Below are 15,661 nucleotides of genomic sequence, written 5' to 3'. Positions count from 1 at the left end.
TATTAAACAAGATCATAAAGTTTCTGATTAAATGCTAACTTCACACAAATTGTGACAGCCAGCTGACAAATCTAGGGACATTTCACCGGAATTTTAGTGAGATTGACGTGGAACAAACCAAAACATGCGCAGTATAACCTTACGTGGCATACTTGCAAGTGGAGGGTTTCAGTGATGCCCTTTATTTATTAATTTTTTTCAAGTGTTTTGTTAGATCATTCAGTGTAAGTATACAAAACTGATTTACTAAAGTTGGAACTATCATGTAACATTAAATTCATGTCGGAATACTTTTATTATATCCGTTTAAATAATTGTTAAAATATGGGTCATGAGTTTTCAAAATACAATTTGTACATATGTCAAGACATTTTTTAAAATATTCCTTTCACATAGACTTCAATCAATATGTTTTGAAGTTTTATTATTTGTCTCTCAATCTTCTTAGTTGGTGACTAATTGTTGACGTTTTTTAAAATAATTAGTGTGGCTCCTTAAAGAGTCTTTAGATGTTCTTACTGTCATTGATAATTTGATTAATTAGCTGTAACTCATGAAGGTAATAGAGATTGATAATATAATAACAAGAACTTCCACAATGTAGTTATTTATTATCTTATTTATCAGAAGTTACCTCAATCAATCTGTTCTAGAAAAATGAACCCCCAGTATGCCCCCCAACAACAGTTCGGTTTGCCTCCGCAGAACTTTCCTGGGAATCGCACTTCACCTTCGTTAGTTCCACCTACTACTCAAGCTTTTCAGAATATTCCCTTGGGCTCTCAAAAACCGGGTCCTCCACAACAACCTTTAGGTCCCACATCTTTCTCTCCAACGTCACCTCCTACATCTGCTCCTAATGTAGGTCCCCCTTCTGGGCAGTTTCCTCCCAATTTAGGTCCTCCTAATATGAATTTGAGGTCACAAGTGCCTCCAAGTCAATTGCCTCCATCAGCTGGTCAAGATTTAAAATCTTCTGGGTTTCCACCTACTCAATTCGGGCCACCTCCAACATTAAAACCCAATGGACCCCCGGGGATGCAAAATGGGCCTCCTCAATTCATGAATGGTTCACAGTTTCAAAATGGACCCCCAAATATGCAGAACGGTCCAGGTTTTGGGCCTCCTCCTACATCAGCAGCGTTGCCTCCACACGGTATGTTTTTTAAGTGTTGAACCAATGTAAAAATTATTTTTTAGGTCAATCCAATGCTATGAATAAACTTCCAGGACCTCCTCAACAAGGAGCTCAGCCCCCTAGAGTTGGTCAACCCCCTATGTCCAATCAACCTCCTCCAAACAGTCAACCACCGTTTAATAATTTACCTCCTACTAATCCTTCGTCGTTTAGTCAAATGCCGCCTAGCAGCGCATCCCCTGCATCAAATCAACCACCGCCAAGTAATCAACCATTGGTTCAACCTCCACCAAGCAGTCAGGCATTGACTCAACCACCGCCAAGTGGTCAACTATTGCCTCAACCTCCACCAGGAAGTCAACCTTTGGCTCAAACTCCACAAACAAATCAACCACCGCTGATGAATCAACCCCCACTTGGCAATCAATCATTGGCTCAACCATCCCCAAACAACCAACCTCGCTTTGGGCCACCTCCATCTGTTAGCTCTCAACCATTAGTGCCTGGACAAATTCCCCTCAACCAACCTCCCCCAATAGCTGGACAACCACCTCTACCGGGACAGACCCCATTCAACCAAGGACAACGACCCAATCAGTATGGCCATGGAGCTCTTCCTCCAAGACCTTTTAATCAACCACCACTCCCTGGGCATCCTCCGTTACCAGGAGGGACTCATCCTCCAATGCCTGGACACGGCCAACCTACAATGCCCGGACACGGCCAATCTCCATTACCTGGACAACCTCTTGGTCCTAGTCATTTGGCTAATCAAATGCAAGGAATGAATTTAGGACCTGGACGTCAATATCCAGGCAACACCATGAATGGAGACAATGGACCTCATATGCTGCCACCGCTGAATCAGCAACAGTACATGAATGGTCAACAGATGAGAGCGCCTCCGGGTCCTGGATTTCCACCTATGCCCAGCCAACAACCTGCTCCGGGTGCCGGTGCTGGTTCGTATCCTCCACAAGCTGGTTATCAACAGCCCCAGCAAGCTCGACGGCTCGATCCTGATCAGATGCCTAGTCCGGTACGTGGTCAAAGTTAATTGCTTAATTGTTTCAAATTTGATTGTCATCACATTTATTACTTTTATTGTTCCTAAATGATAAGAGGAGTATTAATACGAAATTAACGACTAACACATTTGTCTTTTTTTTTCAGATACAAGTGACCCAGGATGATCAGCAGAACAGATCTGGAATATTCTGCACCAATCAGAAAGGCCTAGTGCCCCCGCTCGTTACAACCAACTTTATTGTTCAAGATCAAGGAAACGCGAGTCCGAGATTCATCAGATCTAGCATGTACAATGTTCCAATTTCACAGGTTGGTAACAATTCTCCCATAAAAACAGGACTTTTCGACCCGTGAAATTACAGGACATTATGAAGCAAACTGCCGTGCCATTCAGTTTGGTCATCAGTCCGATGGCAAGAACCGTTGACCAAGAATATCCTCCACCCATCGTAAACTTCGGTGATTTAGGTCCTGTCCGTTGCATTCGATGCAAAGCGTACATGTGTCCATTCATGCAATTTATCGATTCAGGCAGACGATTCCAGTGTCTCTTCTGTAAAGCGACTACTGATGGTGGGTTTTTCCGTTAGATTCTACGCCAGTTAAAACTCTTGTGTAGTTCCAGCTGAATACTTTCAACATCTTGATCACACCGGACAAAGACTGGATCGCTACGAACGGCCTGAACTAGTTCTGGGCACTTACGAGTTTGTTGCAACACAAGAATACTGCCGCAACAACACACTCCCGAAACCTCCCGCTATAGTTTTTGTTATCGACGTCTCGTACAATAACGTCAAATCGGGTTTGGTTCATCTTTTATGCTCAAAAATTAAAGACATCATCCAACATCTACCCATTGATCAGGGTCACGAAAAGAGCAATATGAGAGTTGGATTTATTACATACAACAGTTCAGTCCATTTTTATAACATCAAAGTAAGTTTCGTTTTGGTACGAAATGATAGTACTACCCCCTTGTTTTAGGGAAACTTAGCCGCCCCCCAAATGTTAATAGTCGGAGACACCCAAGAGATGTTCATGCCACTACTCGACGGGTTCTTGTGTACCCCAGAAGAGTCAGGCCCTGTAATAGATTCTTTAATGCAACAGATCCCGGCGATGTTCGGGGAAACGAGAGAAACGGAAACCATTCTTTTACCCGCGATCTTGGCCGGACTGGAGGCTCTGAAGGTTGGTATTGTAGTTAGTTTGTCTTTTGGTAGTTCAAACTTGATTTCTAGGCCTCTGATTGTGCTGGAAAACTAATGGTGTTCCACTCGTCACTACCAACAGCTGAGAGCCCCGGCAAACTGAAGAATCGTGACGATCGCAAACTGCTAGCTACAGACAAAGAGAGAACAATACTGACTCCTCAAACTCAAGCATACAATCAGTTGGGACAAGATTGTGTGGGCGCCGGGTGTTCAGTTGACCTATTTCTTTTTAACAATGCATATATTGATATAGCTACAATTGGTCAGGTTTCTCGGTTAACTGGAGGTGAAGTTCACAAGTATACCTATTTCCAGGTAGGTTTCAGTGGAGTTCGATTTTTTTTATCTGATCTTGCATCTTTACAGGCTGATATCGATGGTGAGAGGTTGGTCAAAGATATCATTACGACCATCAGTCGGCCCATTGCGTTTGATGCTATTATGAGAGTGAGAACTTCCACTGGAGTGAGACCCACAGATTTCTATGGGCATTTCTTCATGTCAAATACGACAGATATGGAGTTAGCAGCTGTGGGTAAGTTTTTTGTGACGGTAGGATGATCAAAGCAGCGTCATCTTAAAATAGTAGGGCGTATTTTAACTTACAAATTAATGTGACAGTAATGGTCTGACGGATTCGTTGTACTTAAAATAAATGGAGTACTCTCTAATAAAGATGTCGCGTATGTACGAATGCGCCCCTCGAATTTCATATTTATTTATTGCTGAGGAAATAGACATATTCGATACATGACAATTACAATAAATTAGAGAAAAATTTGAAGCAAAAAGCTAATTTTTTGTTTCGAGACTGATTGGCAATAAATTAAGTAACAAGGGCCTAAAATTCTTTTTATTGACGATGTTTAATGCTCGAGACGAAGTTGCCAATCTTAAAATCCCCGAAATGAGGGATTAAAAACAAAAAACCTCCGATATTGCAAAAAATGCCGCTGTTGCGGTTTTACGTTAATCATCTTGTTTTTTTTTCTTGTACTTCTAGATTGTGACAAGGCAGTCGCCGTAGAAATAAAACACGACGACAAACTCTCAGAAGAAGAAGGCGTCTACATCCAAGCGGCGTTACTATACACATCCTGTTCCGGCCAACGCCGACTCCGAGTTATAAACTTATCATTAAAAACGTGCTCACAAATGGCCGATTTGTATAGAAATTGTGATTGCGATACTATCATCAACTACATTTCCAAACAGGCGACCTATAAGCTATTCGAACACAATCCCAAAGCCGTCAAAGATAGTATAGTTACCAGAGCTGCACAGATTTTGGCGACGTACAGGAAGAATTGTGCTAGTCCAAGCAGCGCTGGTCAGCTCATTCTTCCCGAATGTATGAAGCTGTTACCGTTGTATGTCAATTGCTTGTTGAAGAATGATGCTTTGTCTGGAGGATCAGATATGACAGTTGACGATCGGTCGTACGTTATGCAACAAGTTATGATCATGGACATACCGACGAGCGTCAACTTTTTCTATCCGAGATTAATCCCATTGATTGATTTGGATCCAACACAAGATTCTTTGGAGATTCCGGCCCCCATTAGGTGCACCGTTGAGAAAATGAACGAGCAAGGAGTGTATATTTTAGGTGAGTATGATTGCAAAAAAAGAACGATAGTTGATTGGGTTTGTAGAAAATGGTATCCACATGTTTTTGTGGATCGGTCTGGGCGCAAATCCTAACTTCATTCAGCAAGTGTTTGGAGTTCCTTCGGCTATTCAGGTTGACATCGAGCGAATTACCCTGCCAGAGTTGGACAATCCTCTTTCAGTCGCCGTGAGGACTATTATAGAAGAGATCAGGATACAGAGGCACAAGTGCATGAGAGTAAGTTTCGTTTCTTGTGTGTTACATTTTTAACGTTTCCTCACAGTTGACTATCGTACGACAACGAGAAAAGTTGGAGCCGGTATTTAAACACTTCTTGGCGGAAGATCGCGGCACTGATGGCTCTCCTAGTTATGTGGATTTCTTAATTCATATGCACAAAGAAATACGATCATTGTTGAGCTAGCAAAAGAAAAGATGAATGTCGTGATAAATTTTCAAATAATGGAATTTGTACTCAGATTTTTCCATCGATTCTTTTATTTTCACTTAGATTTTTGAAGTATATTTTATTATATGTTATCATTTAAGATATAAATTGTAATAAGAGAGGTCGCCTACTTATTCGTTAAACTAGAACATTTACAAAATTGTTATCGTTATTTTCAGAGCATGTTTTGGATTTTTTTTTTTAAATTTTGGTTTCAAATGTTTCTATTATACAGAATATGCAATTATTTTGTATGTATATTTTACTGGTGCCCATTTTAAACGGTTATGTATGATACTAAATAACTAATAAAAATAAATGTAAGAAAAAAAAATTGAGTGAAACTTCCAAAAGACTTGACTTTTCCGGGTAAGTATTTGTTACATAAATCTAAAAAAAAGTGTAAAAAAAGACATTATGCAATTGGATAATTCAATTTGGCAAAGAAATCGACTGCTAAAAGACCCCAAATTTATTGCAGGTAGGTCGGTTAAGCACTCAGTCACTTTTTTTGACATATTAAACTTTTTAGTTATCAAATGATGAAAAAATGTCATTTGACATGTTAAAATTTGAAGTATTAGTGAAATTGGAAAAAATCGTTCCCGTGGCTAAAATTCAACTTACTTCACATGTTGAGTAAGCTACTATTGTGCAATTGAAATGTTACTTTAATATGTACCATAATAAAAATATTATTAAAAAATATAAATTGGTTATGTAAGTCGCCCAGTGTTAACGAGCATTGAATATGTGTCGTTTTTTGAACAATTTTTCGGCTAGTCGAACCGAAAAATCCTCAAATGGAAATTAGTTTTTATTCAGTTCACTGGCAGGTATTAATCATTGTTGACTAAAATTGGATTAATTTCAGGTGAAAATATTAGACGGGAGATATTTCATTACATCACACATTTTCAGCATTTTTTATTAAAAACTGATTCAACCACAAGATAACTTAATAACGCTGATATTATATTTCGACGATAATTAAATTTACTCTATGTAAATAACCTTAGAACTCGTAGAGTAATTACTGTTTTCATTTATACGGTTGCTGTCGAGTCGTCGAATGCATATACCTACAATTTGTAACAGTATACTTGTTTAAAATGTGGATGTTTACATCATGTAAGTTTCTCTAAAATTTAACAACAGCAAATGTTTGCTTTCCGAGCACTAAACTAGCATCAACTCAATTAATTTCTTTCCCGGAGTAACATTTTTTTCCGCGCGGCAACAAAAAATACCACTTTTCTCCGTTCTTTATAGAAAGGATTGTTGTGTGTGTCGTTTGTCGCACACTTATTTACTTTTTTAGTCCTTCTGTAATCTCCGGAGGACCGTTTATATTTAGCTACAGACTGTTGCATTAAGATAATTGCATTTCGTATTTTCTTTGTCTTGAATGTGTCGGACTGCACTTTTTTAATTGCATACTTAAATAAACATCAACTGTCGAACAGTTCTAACTGGTTTCGATGTGCACTTTACTTTTAACTAATAATAAAAAGTTCGTGAAACTAATATTGAGTTGCTGAAAATTATAAAGCGACAGGTTTTGTTTTTATGTTCAAAATGAAATTTTTATAAAGTTTAAATTGACTTTCAGTGTGCATTAGCAATTAGCAAAGCAGGATATAGAGAAGGAACGGATTTTTTTAAATTGACGTAACGCTAAAGTCTGTTTTTGTGACTGTAAAGAAAAAGTTTATTTTGTTTACTATACAAGTCTTCATTTAATTAAAAATTATTTATCCATGGTATTTATATTACGTTAATGACGTTCAGAAAATGAATAATTAATCCGAAAACTTCACTTTGGTTGTGGTTAGTGGAAAAATTTAAGTTAAACTCTGCAGATAGATCTAAATAATAAATTTCTGCTTACTTAAAGTTCGGATATATTTAGTACACTTTAACAAGTTTAAATCAGTTACAAAAAATAAACAATTTATTGATTTTCGCTTTCGGGTTTAAAGTTGTAAAGTAGTTATTTATATAATATTATTATCTACCAGCTTTTTCACTTGATTGGGTTATAAGAAGGTTAAAGTTTAATAAGGAAACTAAGAGACTACTAAACGAAGTTTCTGTTTGCAGTTAATTACATTATTGGTGAACTTTCAGAAAAAGAAGTAGAAGTCTGAGAATGAAAGACAATAGATATGTAGTATTTTCAAATGTATACAGGAAATCATCTAAATTAATGATAAATTAATAGTGATAACAAACTATGAGGAAAAATATAAACAGATATTTATTTGGGAATAGCGGGGAAATTGCTCCAAAACGTTTAAATCGAACCAATCGAAGCAACAGTTTGATAATAATTCGAAATTTAGGAAAGATGTCATCACTTGTAAACAACACTTTTTATAACTTTAAGTTTATCACAATCACAAACCACTGACAAAGAATAAAAAAATTTAACCCAAAATATTCCAAATTTGAACAATTTGGCACTGTAAAACCAACGTTTCTCTACCACGATTATTGCTAAACTGACGCGAACTCCGATTAAGACATTTCTTGCCACTTATTCATTAGTGATTTTATCGAGTTTATTCTCAACTTTTCGATGGCGTGGACTGACTTTGACATTGAATTGGTGTGCCTCTAACACTTCAGTGGCGCACAGCGATTTCTGCAGAAAACTTTAATCTTTTTTTTTCTCGGAAATGGAAATGGTAATGTTTCGGAAAGCCAAAGTTGGCCATTATATCAAACTGCGTTGTCTGATATTGGAGTTAAAATCTTTGTACTTTATTCGAGTTTACTCTGTATAATTTATTGTTTCATGTTCCGTAATTACTGCTATCTAATATTGTTTTCCTCTGTGTATTTATGTGCCTCATTTTCCCATCTTTACCAACAGAATTAATAACGTGTGAACACTGGTGTATTTGTCTGGATTCCAACGATTTTTTCTTTCTTATTTCGGTTAAATTAAATCTATCGCTGATGGTTACTGTCATCGTACTCTTAAATCCTATAATTGTGGTATATTTTTAACTGAGAAAGAAAACTTCTTTGATGACGTGGGCCGTTAAATCCTTTTAAGTGAAAATTAAATAAATTTCAATTTACAATGTTAAATTCAAGTCGAAATTGTTTTTCTTTCAGATTACAGTTACTCAGAAAGTGTTTACCTCATGTTAATGTATTTCCTGCAGATCATGGCTATCAGCGGTAGTTGCTCTTAACCCTTCTCTGCCCCCTGCCACGTATAAAAAATGCACCCTAAATAAACAATTAGCAAAGTCTCATTAAAGCACCCTTCCACTTTTGACGTGCGCTCGAAAATAATAAATTCATCAATTAACTCTCACTTAATAACTTCGAGCGTTAGACGTCCATTACCGGCAAAAATCATAAATTCGTGCAACGAGAGGGACAATTTAGTCCACTTTTTTTGACTAATAATGTAATATTTATTACACTAATTCCAAATGCCCCATCCAATGTGCCTACCGCACTCGGGCACCTGTTAATTTCGGGCGCATGTGTAAATTGTGCAGGTTGGCGGCGGTGTTCTTTTGTGCGAGACTTCAGTTTCGCTCCGAACGCTGAAAAGAGAGCATGCTCTGCTCCCATCCAAACGAACGAACGCGTTGCAACACGAACTCGTTTGCGCTTAGCTTAACATGTCCTGCTGCTTTTTTCGCACCCCGAAAAAGCGCGCTCCTTACGTTTTAGATTTGTCCGTGGTCGCGTAATTTTTTTGATTAGAATCAAATTTTTTGCCAGACTGTGTCAACTGCTAAATTTATCGGACAGTTTAAAATAGACTATTTTGAAACCTTCGATCTGAAGACAATTTCCGTGCAGAAACTGAACTTCTTCGCGACAATGTGAACACTCACGTGGGTTCCTGCATGTTCCGAAAAGTTCGTGTACTTGTGGTGTAAATTGGAACGGACTGTTCAGAGATGGATGAAATGAAGAGCTTTTTCGCCTGTCTGCTTCTGGTTGCGCCTCTTTTACTACATTGTACAGGTGAGGTTATCTCGTTCCGCAGTGTGCTTTAGCGGGATGTTTATCGAAACCGAGCTGGGGTGAATTTATTCGCTGGAAAAGTTTCTTTTTCAATTTTTTCCGACTTATTTTTACACTGACTTACGTTTATTTTCGAGACCTGACTCATGTTTATTTTAAAAAGCCCGACTGACTTTGATCAATTATTGAATCCGTTTAATTAAACCGCGATTTTGTGAAAAGCGCTCGTTCGTTATTTTTTCCTCTCGTTTTACACTGGAAATTTCTTAATTAAATTCTTCGAGCCGCAGATTTGCACATTCTACAAATTATTACTGTAATACGAGCTTTTATCGCACGTTTTCCTGCCGGTGTGAACTAAAAATATTTTTGTCATAATTCGAATGTACAAATCGTCAACGACAATAATAACCACCAAGGACAATGTGAATCACTTTGATATATTTGCAATAATGAATGAAAAATTTGAGAATTTACATTTATCGCCGGTCAGCTCTGTTTCATGCAATTGAGGATTGGAGTGATCCGTTTGACAGGTGTAACAGGTCGCAGGTGTATTTCCTATTACAAAGCTCACACTTTTGCAGTTCTCATGCAAAGAATGATTTATGCTTTTCGGTTTTATTTATTTTTGTACCAATGGCTACGATCAACGATAATATCCTGTCAATTATAAATGCCCATTGATAAATTAAATTCGTAATTGAAAGCGTGAATAAATTCTGCTTTAATGATTAAGTAATTTTAAGAGATATACAATTTATGAGAAAAGTATTAATACATGGTGGACTGTATTTTTTTTAATTTTATGACTTTAAATGCAACTCGTTTATAAATTGTTAAGAAATGGTATTGTAAAAAGGTAAAAAACTTGTGCACAATGAAGTGGAAGACCGTTTTAAGTTAAAATTAATAATACGAAATTATTTACTTAATTAAAAATAATAAATTATTTTTTAATGCTCCAGAGGTCTGAAAAATTGGTCGCTTAGGAAAAAATGTGCTTCTAGAATTGCATTAGATTATTTTATGTTGTAAAATGTATTTTTTAAATAAGGTTTACAAACAAATAAAAAGACTGCCGAATAAGGATTAATGGCTGAGAATTTCCTATTGGCAAAATCAGAATAGTCGGTTTGAAAAATGGACTATTTATTATCTATTAATGATTCTTGATTTGATCGGAAACTGTCTTGCCTCCCTTAAATGGAAGTTTAATTGCTCTCATTAAAAACTTTGTGATTTATAGTAATTACAAACTCAATAATACGGTTAAACCAGAGCTTAATCGAACTGCAATAAAATGATGAATTTTCTTAAAGATTAAGTCTCAAATTCATTTCCCAATTGCGTATAGAAGTTTCAGTTAAAAAAAGGTGGGTAAATCGTCGTTTAACGTGTTGCAATGCGGGTTAAGTAAGTACCGGTGAATAGTAAATCAAGACTTATCGTCTGCGTTATTGTGCGAAAACATTAAGTTGACGTAAAGGCAAAACATAAAATTTGTTGGCTCGTTCCAGCCCCTGGAGAAGGGCTCGAAACGTCTGCACCCTTTAAATGACGGGAAGTTCTTCCGCTCGAAATAAATGATTCGCATACTTTACAGCAATTGTCGTTAAAAGCAACATTAGAGTCATTTTTGTTGTTGCGACATTTCCTCTTACAGGTCATTGTCAACAAGGATACTTTATTGAAAAGATTTTACGAGTTTTTTTGTGTTTCGATGGAATTTTTGCAGTTTTATACAATTAATAGAAACGGAGCGATCAACGGCGTTGGTAATTACAAGTTTGCTTTTTCGCTCTAATTGTAGTAGTTTCATGCAACTATTGCGAAAATTTTAGCGTACGGTTATTTACAGCGTGATTGTCTTGCTTCTAGCAGTGGGAACATTTTGGAGTTTTTATTCTTTCTGTCGCATTTAAATTCAACCTAAATTTATATAAATTCAATTCCTTCCAGCGATTTTAAACTCGGCACCAATTTAACTGAATTTGCATATTTTTTACACAAATTTTCGCTCGTTCCGAATAAGAAAACTATGGATTTAACATATTTTGTTCCATTTATTTCAACGTAAAAAATCAAGAGGATGTAAATTTCGCACTAACACAGGAAAAATAATTTTCTTATGGGATTTGCAACCGCCTACATTTTAAAGTTACTTTCTGCCGGTGCAACACATTAAGCACTTAAAGTCGACAAAATAATCCCCTTCTAAATTTAAATAGAAAAAATAAAACATCCCCATATTTTGTGCCGGGAGCACTTAACTTATATGCAGATTCAGGGGATTACGAATAATTCCATTTGTTATTGCGAATGAGCATTGAAGAGTTCATTAAATGTTGAGTGCTCGGTGGAGCGTGCAGTAAAGGGGGTTGTGATGAGATCACCAGACTGAAGACACTTGATACGGAGGATTTATTGTCGTCATATTAAAGAAGAATATACTTTGTTGCGAAGGGGGTGTCTTCCGGAAATATCGCTTAGTTTCTCTCTTCTGTGTGCGTAGGACTAAAAGTTCTTTTTTATTTCATTCAGTAAATGAAATAATTCCCTTGTAGTCGTCAATGTGAAAACCGTGGTCGATTCTGATATGAAACTATTCCGCTCAACTAAAAAGCCGTGAAACACAGATATGCACTATTGTGCACTTTTCGTAATGGTGGAAATCATTTATCAGTGTCGTCAAATTTTACCAAATGGATCATGGAACAGAAACTTCAGCAGGTAACACAATATATTCAGGAGTTCATGTTCTTTGATGTTTGAGTCTCTTTGTGTATCAACAAAATACTTTTTTTTTTCGTTCTATTAAAAATTCATATTTTTTTTCTCTTACCCATTTATAATAAAAAATTGATGTGCCTTAGACAGGTTCTTTGTTGGCTGGGTGTTACAAGTGTGCTTGCGTTGCTCGTACAATTTTAAATCTGAACAACACTATGTGAACATGCAAACAATTTTTTTGTTTAATTCTCATTTTTGTTTATTTGTAGTTTTTTCTTTGGCATTTCAAATATATTCTACTACCAATAATAAACACCTATTAGCAGCTTGCTGTCAGTCTAAACTGGCACTTTAATTATGCTGGCTTTCTATTTCTTCACGCGGTCCTTTTTTTATTAAGTGTATTCTTGAGGTGACAATGTATACAAGACAAACTAAAGCGATATCTGACTGGTACTAATTTTAGAAATTCAAGAAGCCGTAAATTAGTGCAAGAGGATTTTGAATTCACTAGAAATAGAACAGGGATTTTGCCTTTTTTATTTTTACTTAAACAATTGCTGCAGTAAAATATGTGAAAAAAACCCGACTGAAATTTCTTCAGAACTAGAGGACCTACCTCATCATTTTACAATAATTCTTTCTTCAAAGATAGTTGTTCTGTAAAGACAGACATAAGGAAAGCCTTATTGCATTACTTTTTTCATTTCTCTGATACTTAACTTTTTTTTAGCTTTATTTTCTTATGGTTTCTTCCCAGTGGCACTCTGTATAGTTTTTCAGTATTGCTTCTAAGTTTGTTTTTCCCTTTTCCTTGAATAAACAAAATATTTTTGTTGATAACAGGATGATCCCTGAGCACACGTAGCTTTCCTTTTTCAATTTCCTTTGTTACGTATCATTGGTCCCCATTTCCCTGTAGGATTCTAAAAATAAAACTTAATTTGCAGCTTGTATGTTCAGGAGCGACATTAAACAGCATTATGTCGTACGAAGGATGTTCGTTCGTCCCTTCAATCGCACCCGGATTATTTCGTCAAAGAGAAAGAAAAAACAATTTGCATGCTATAAATGGAGTTTTATTTAGTGTAAAATATTCCCTGCAATATTTTACCGGCTCAGTAATAGAATTATGAGTAAAACATTTCACGGGCATTAAGTATGCATAGCATATTATACTTTGCTTATTCTTAACTCGGTTATTTAAGATACAGCCTACACTCTTCCTCATATTCGGGACGTTGATGTTGGAAAAAGAGGGATGTTTCTGACAAGATTTCGAATAAATTGACTTTATATTCTATTAGGGCTTGGAGTACTGTTGTCTAATTTAATTTTATTTAAAATATTGTTAAGTGATGGAGCGACTGCCTGGACCATTACCGAGATCGTTACTTGATGAAACTTGATGTGTCTAATTAACAAAAAGTTTATTAACGAAATATGCGTGAAGAGTTTGGTTTTATAAGTCAAAGTTAATCGAAATTTGGAGCGGGCACTTTTATGCTATTTATTACCACATTTATACAGACGATGAAAGTCGTTTGTGTTTGAAAAAAAAAACAGAATCGATAGGAAACTGACCAACATACTGCTTCCGGAGCTTCGTCAGCAGCACAATTTTATGGAGGGCATCAATTTTTTTCGCAAATAAAAATAAATAGATATTGGACACATTCGTGTTTATATTTAATATTGCAATATAAAAGAAAATAATTGCAATTTTGTGGAGCTTTAAATAATAAAAATTAATGGCTATTTGGTTTTACGTATTTATTTATTTAAACGCAAACTTTATATTTATTTAATGGCAACACAGTGACGATGAACATTTTAGTAATGTAACAAAAATATGTATTTTCTTAAATAAATCAGATTCATTTCAAATAATAATACAATTTTAAAAATTCTGGCTAAAATTTTTTATCACATGAAACCGAAATATTTACTTTTATGTAATTGGACGTTTCTCCCGTTTGATTAAGGGAGGTGCTAATTAGAGCGCTTTTACTCTGAATTCCTTTTTTCTATTAAATAATGTATTTCATTGAGCTCTATTCTAATTTAATTATGCGTTCCGATGATAGATAGGTCAAATTACGAAATTTAACTATTCGGCTGAGAACTAAATTAAATTTAATTATCTTCAGCATTTAGCTTGTCACAGCGTTTGACTAATTAGAGATGCCAACACGAATTTGTCTTATACTCAGTCATAAAAACGTTTCTGCTAAAACCGTTGGCGGCTTCTTCGCCTATAACTATTTTTTATACCTTTCAACGGTAGGCTAACGCGATACTGCACTTCCCTTTCAGCTCCTTTTTATTCGCACTGCGGTTCTAAACAGTTTCCTGCAAGTTTGGTAAAACAAAAAGAATAATTTTAGGCAGCCGAGATAATAACAGTTGTCTTTTTTAATTTTTAAAGTCTTTCGTAAAGCATGGAGTTAAAGAATAAAAATAATGAGGTACTTGTAAATTTATAATTAAGTAGCCGTTGGCATTTTGTTCATTTTTCAATGCTTGTTGGGAACCGCTGTGCTCCCGCTGGCCACCTGTTCATCCCCCATCTTCGTCTCGCCAAGGTGTATCGTCCACCATAATGCCTTTGTTCTCGTCTTTCTCCTGTTTGCTGGCCACTTCCGGTGCTACGCGATCAGTCGCCCGTACTTCCGCCTCGGGATGACAGGACTGTTATATTCTTAGTTTGACCCTGTCATTGTTCTTGAGGAAGAGCCCTAATGTTTTAGTATATTTGACTCGTATTGTGCAAAGTTGATATAGGGACAGCCATTGTCGTTTTGTGTACTGAAAAACTGTCTTTTTACAGTGGTCGGAAGTCAAGGGCAATTCCGTATTTTGTTGCGGAATAACGAGCTTTGGAAATTTTGCAATCCATGCCATGAAATTAACAGATTTTTTTACAAAGGAAATCTTTTCTATTCCCAGGAAAAGTTTATTACAAAAAATGCAAAAATGTATTATGCACTTTCGACAAAGGTTTCACGCCAAACTTTTAAAAGTAGTTCTGAAATGAAAATGGTGTTAATTTTGCAAGTGAGGAAGCGCATTTCAGTTAGATGGGTATTTCAAAGAAGCTCGTGTTTAATGGTAACAAAAGTGCTCAGAAATAATGAAAGTATCAACATAATACATACACAAAATTAATAGATACGGGAGCTTAAAACTCGGGGAATACCATCCATGAGCATATTTGTATCATAGATAAAGCTGGGGAGTTGCACTTCTATTAACATTCTTGTTCAAATGGTGTAATTTGCGAACGGTAAATTTATTGTTTCCACTGTCTTGAGTGGTATTTTATTTTTGATTTATTTACAATAATATTTGCTTCATATTTATTCTCTTTACACAGAAAAATGTGTAAATTTTATACAGACCAACCTGGAACAATATAAACAAATAATAGCTCGGCTTGATTACCATTGAATCAGTTTGGTAAACACGTTTAATTAAAAAAATAT

General features: G+C 36.0%; 2 protein-coding genes across 4 annotated transcripts in view; both read left to right on the top strand.

The window, feature by feature from the left end:
* Positions 1–103: 103 nt before the first annotated feature.
* On the top strand, positions 104–5,778 carry Sec24CD (COPII coat complex component secretory 24CD). The gene is made up of 12 exons (XM_088050527.1): positions 104–224; positions 654–1,156; positions 1,201–2,177; positions 2,312–2,476; positions 2,530–2,740; positions 2,787–3,106; positions 3,155–3,361; positions 3,412–3,699; positions 3,751–3,919; positions 4,388–4,993; positions 5,040–5,233; positions 5,280–5,778. The coding sequence occupies exons 2-12, from the start codon at positions 658–660 to the stop codon at positions 5,418–5,420; spliced, it is 3,777 nt and encodes a 1,258-aa protein (XP_087906653.1). The 5' UTR covers positions 104–224; positions 654–657; the 3' UTR covers positions 5,421–5,778.
* Positions 5,779–9,003: 3,225 nt separating this feature from the next.
* Positions 9,004–15,661, top strand: part of nrm (neuromusculin) — a 176,618-nt gene continuing 169,960 nt past the window's right edge. For all 3 annotated transcript variants that reach the window (XM_088031039.1, XM_088031036.1, XM_088031037.1), the window contains exon 1: positions 9,004–9,443. In XM_088031039.1, coding sequence (XP_087887165.1) covers positions 9,377–9,443 — 67 coding nt within the window. In that variant the 5' untranslated portion in view covers positions 9,004–9,376. The remainder of the gene's footprint in view (positions 9,444–15,661) is intronic.

The sequence above is a fragment of the Gnatocerus cornutus genome, chromosome 2 (genome assembly GCF_029298725.1).
Source record: "Gnatocerus cornutus isolate USDA-ARS CGAHR chromosome 2, icGnaCorn1.1, whole genome shotgun sequence".
In the NCBI taxonomy this organism is placed as follows: Eukaryota; Metazoa; Arthropoda; class Insecta; order Coleoptera; family Tenebrionidae; genus Gnatocerus; species Gnatocerus cornutus.
Note: the sequence above shows the minus strand (reverse complement) of the source record. Positions and strands in the feature narration are given on the sequence as shown.

Bases quoted from the DNA above. Each gene is read 5' to 3' on its own strand.
- Sec24CD (XM_088050527.1), top strand. From the start codon at position 658: ATGAACCCCCAGTATGCCCCCCAACAACAGTTCGGTTTGCCTCCGCAG. The intron at 1,157-1,200 runs GTATGTTTTTTA...ATTATTTTTTAG, and splicing joins AGCAGCGTTGCCTCCACACG to GTCAATCCAATGCTATGAAT. The intron at 3,107-3,154 runs GTAAGTTTCGTT...CCCTTGTTTTAG, and splicing joins TCCATTTTTATAACATCAAA to GGAAACTTAGCCGCCCCCCA.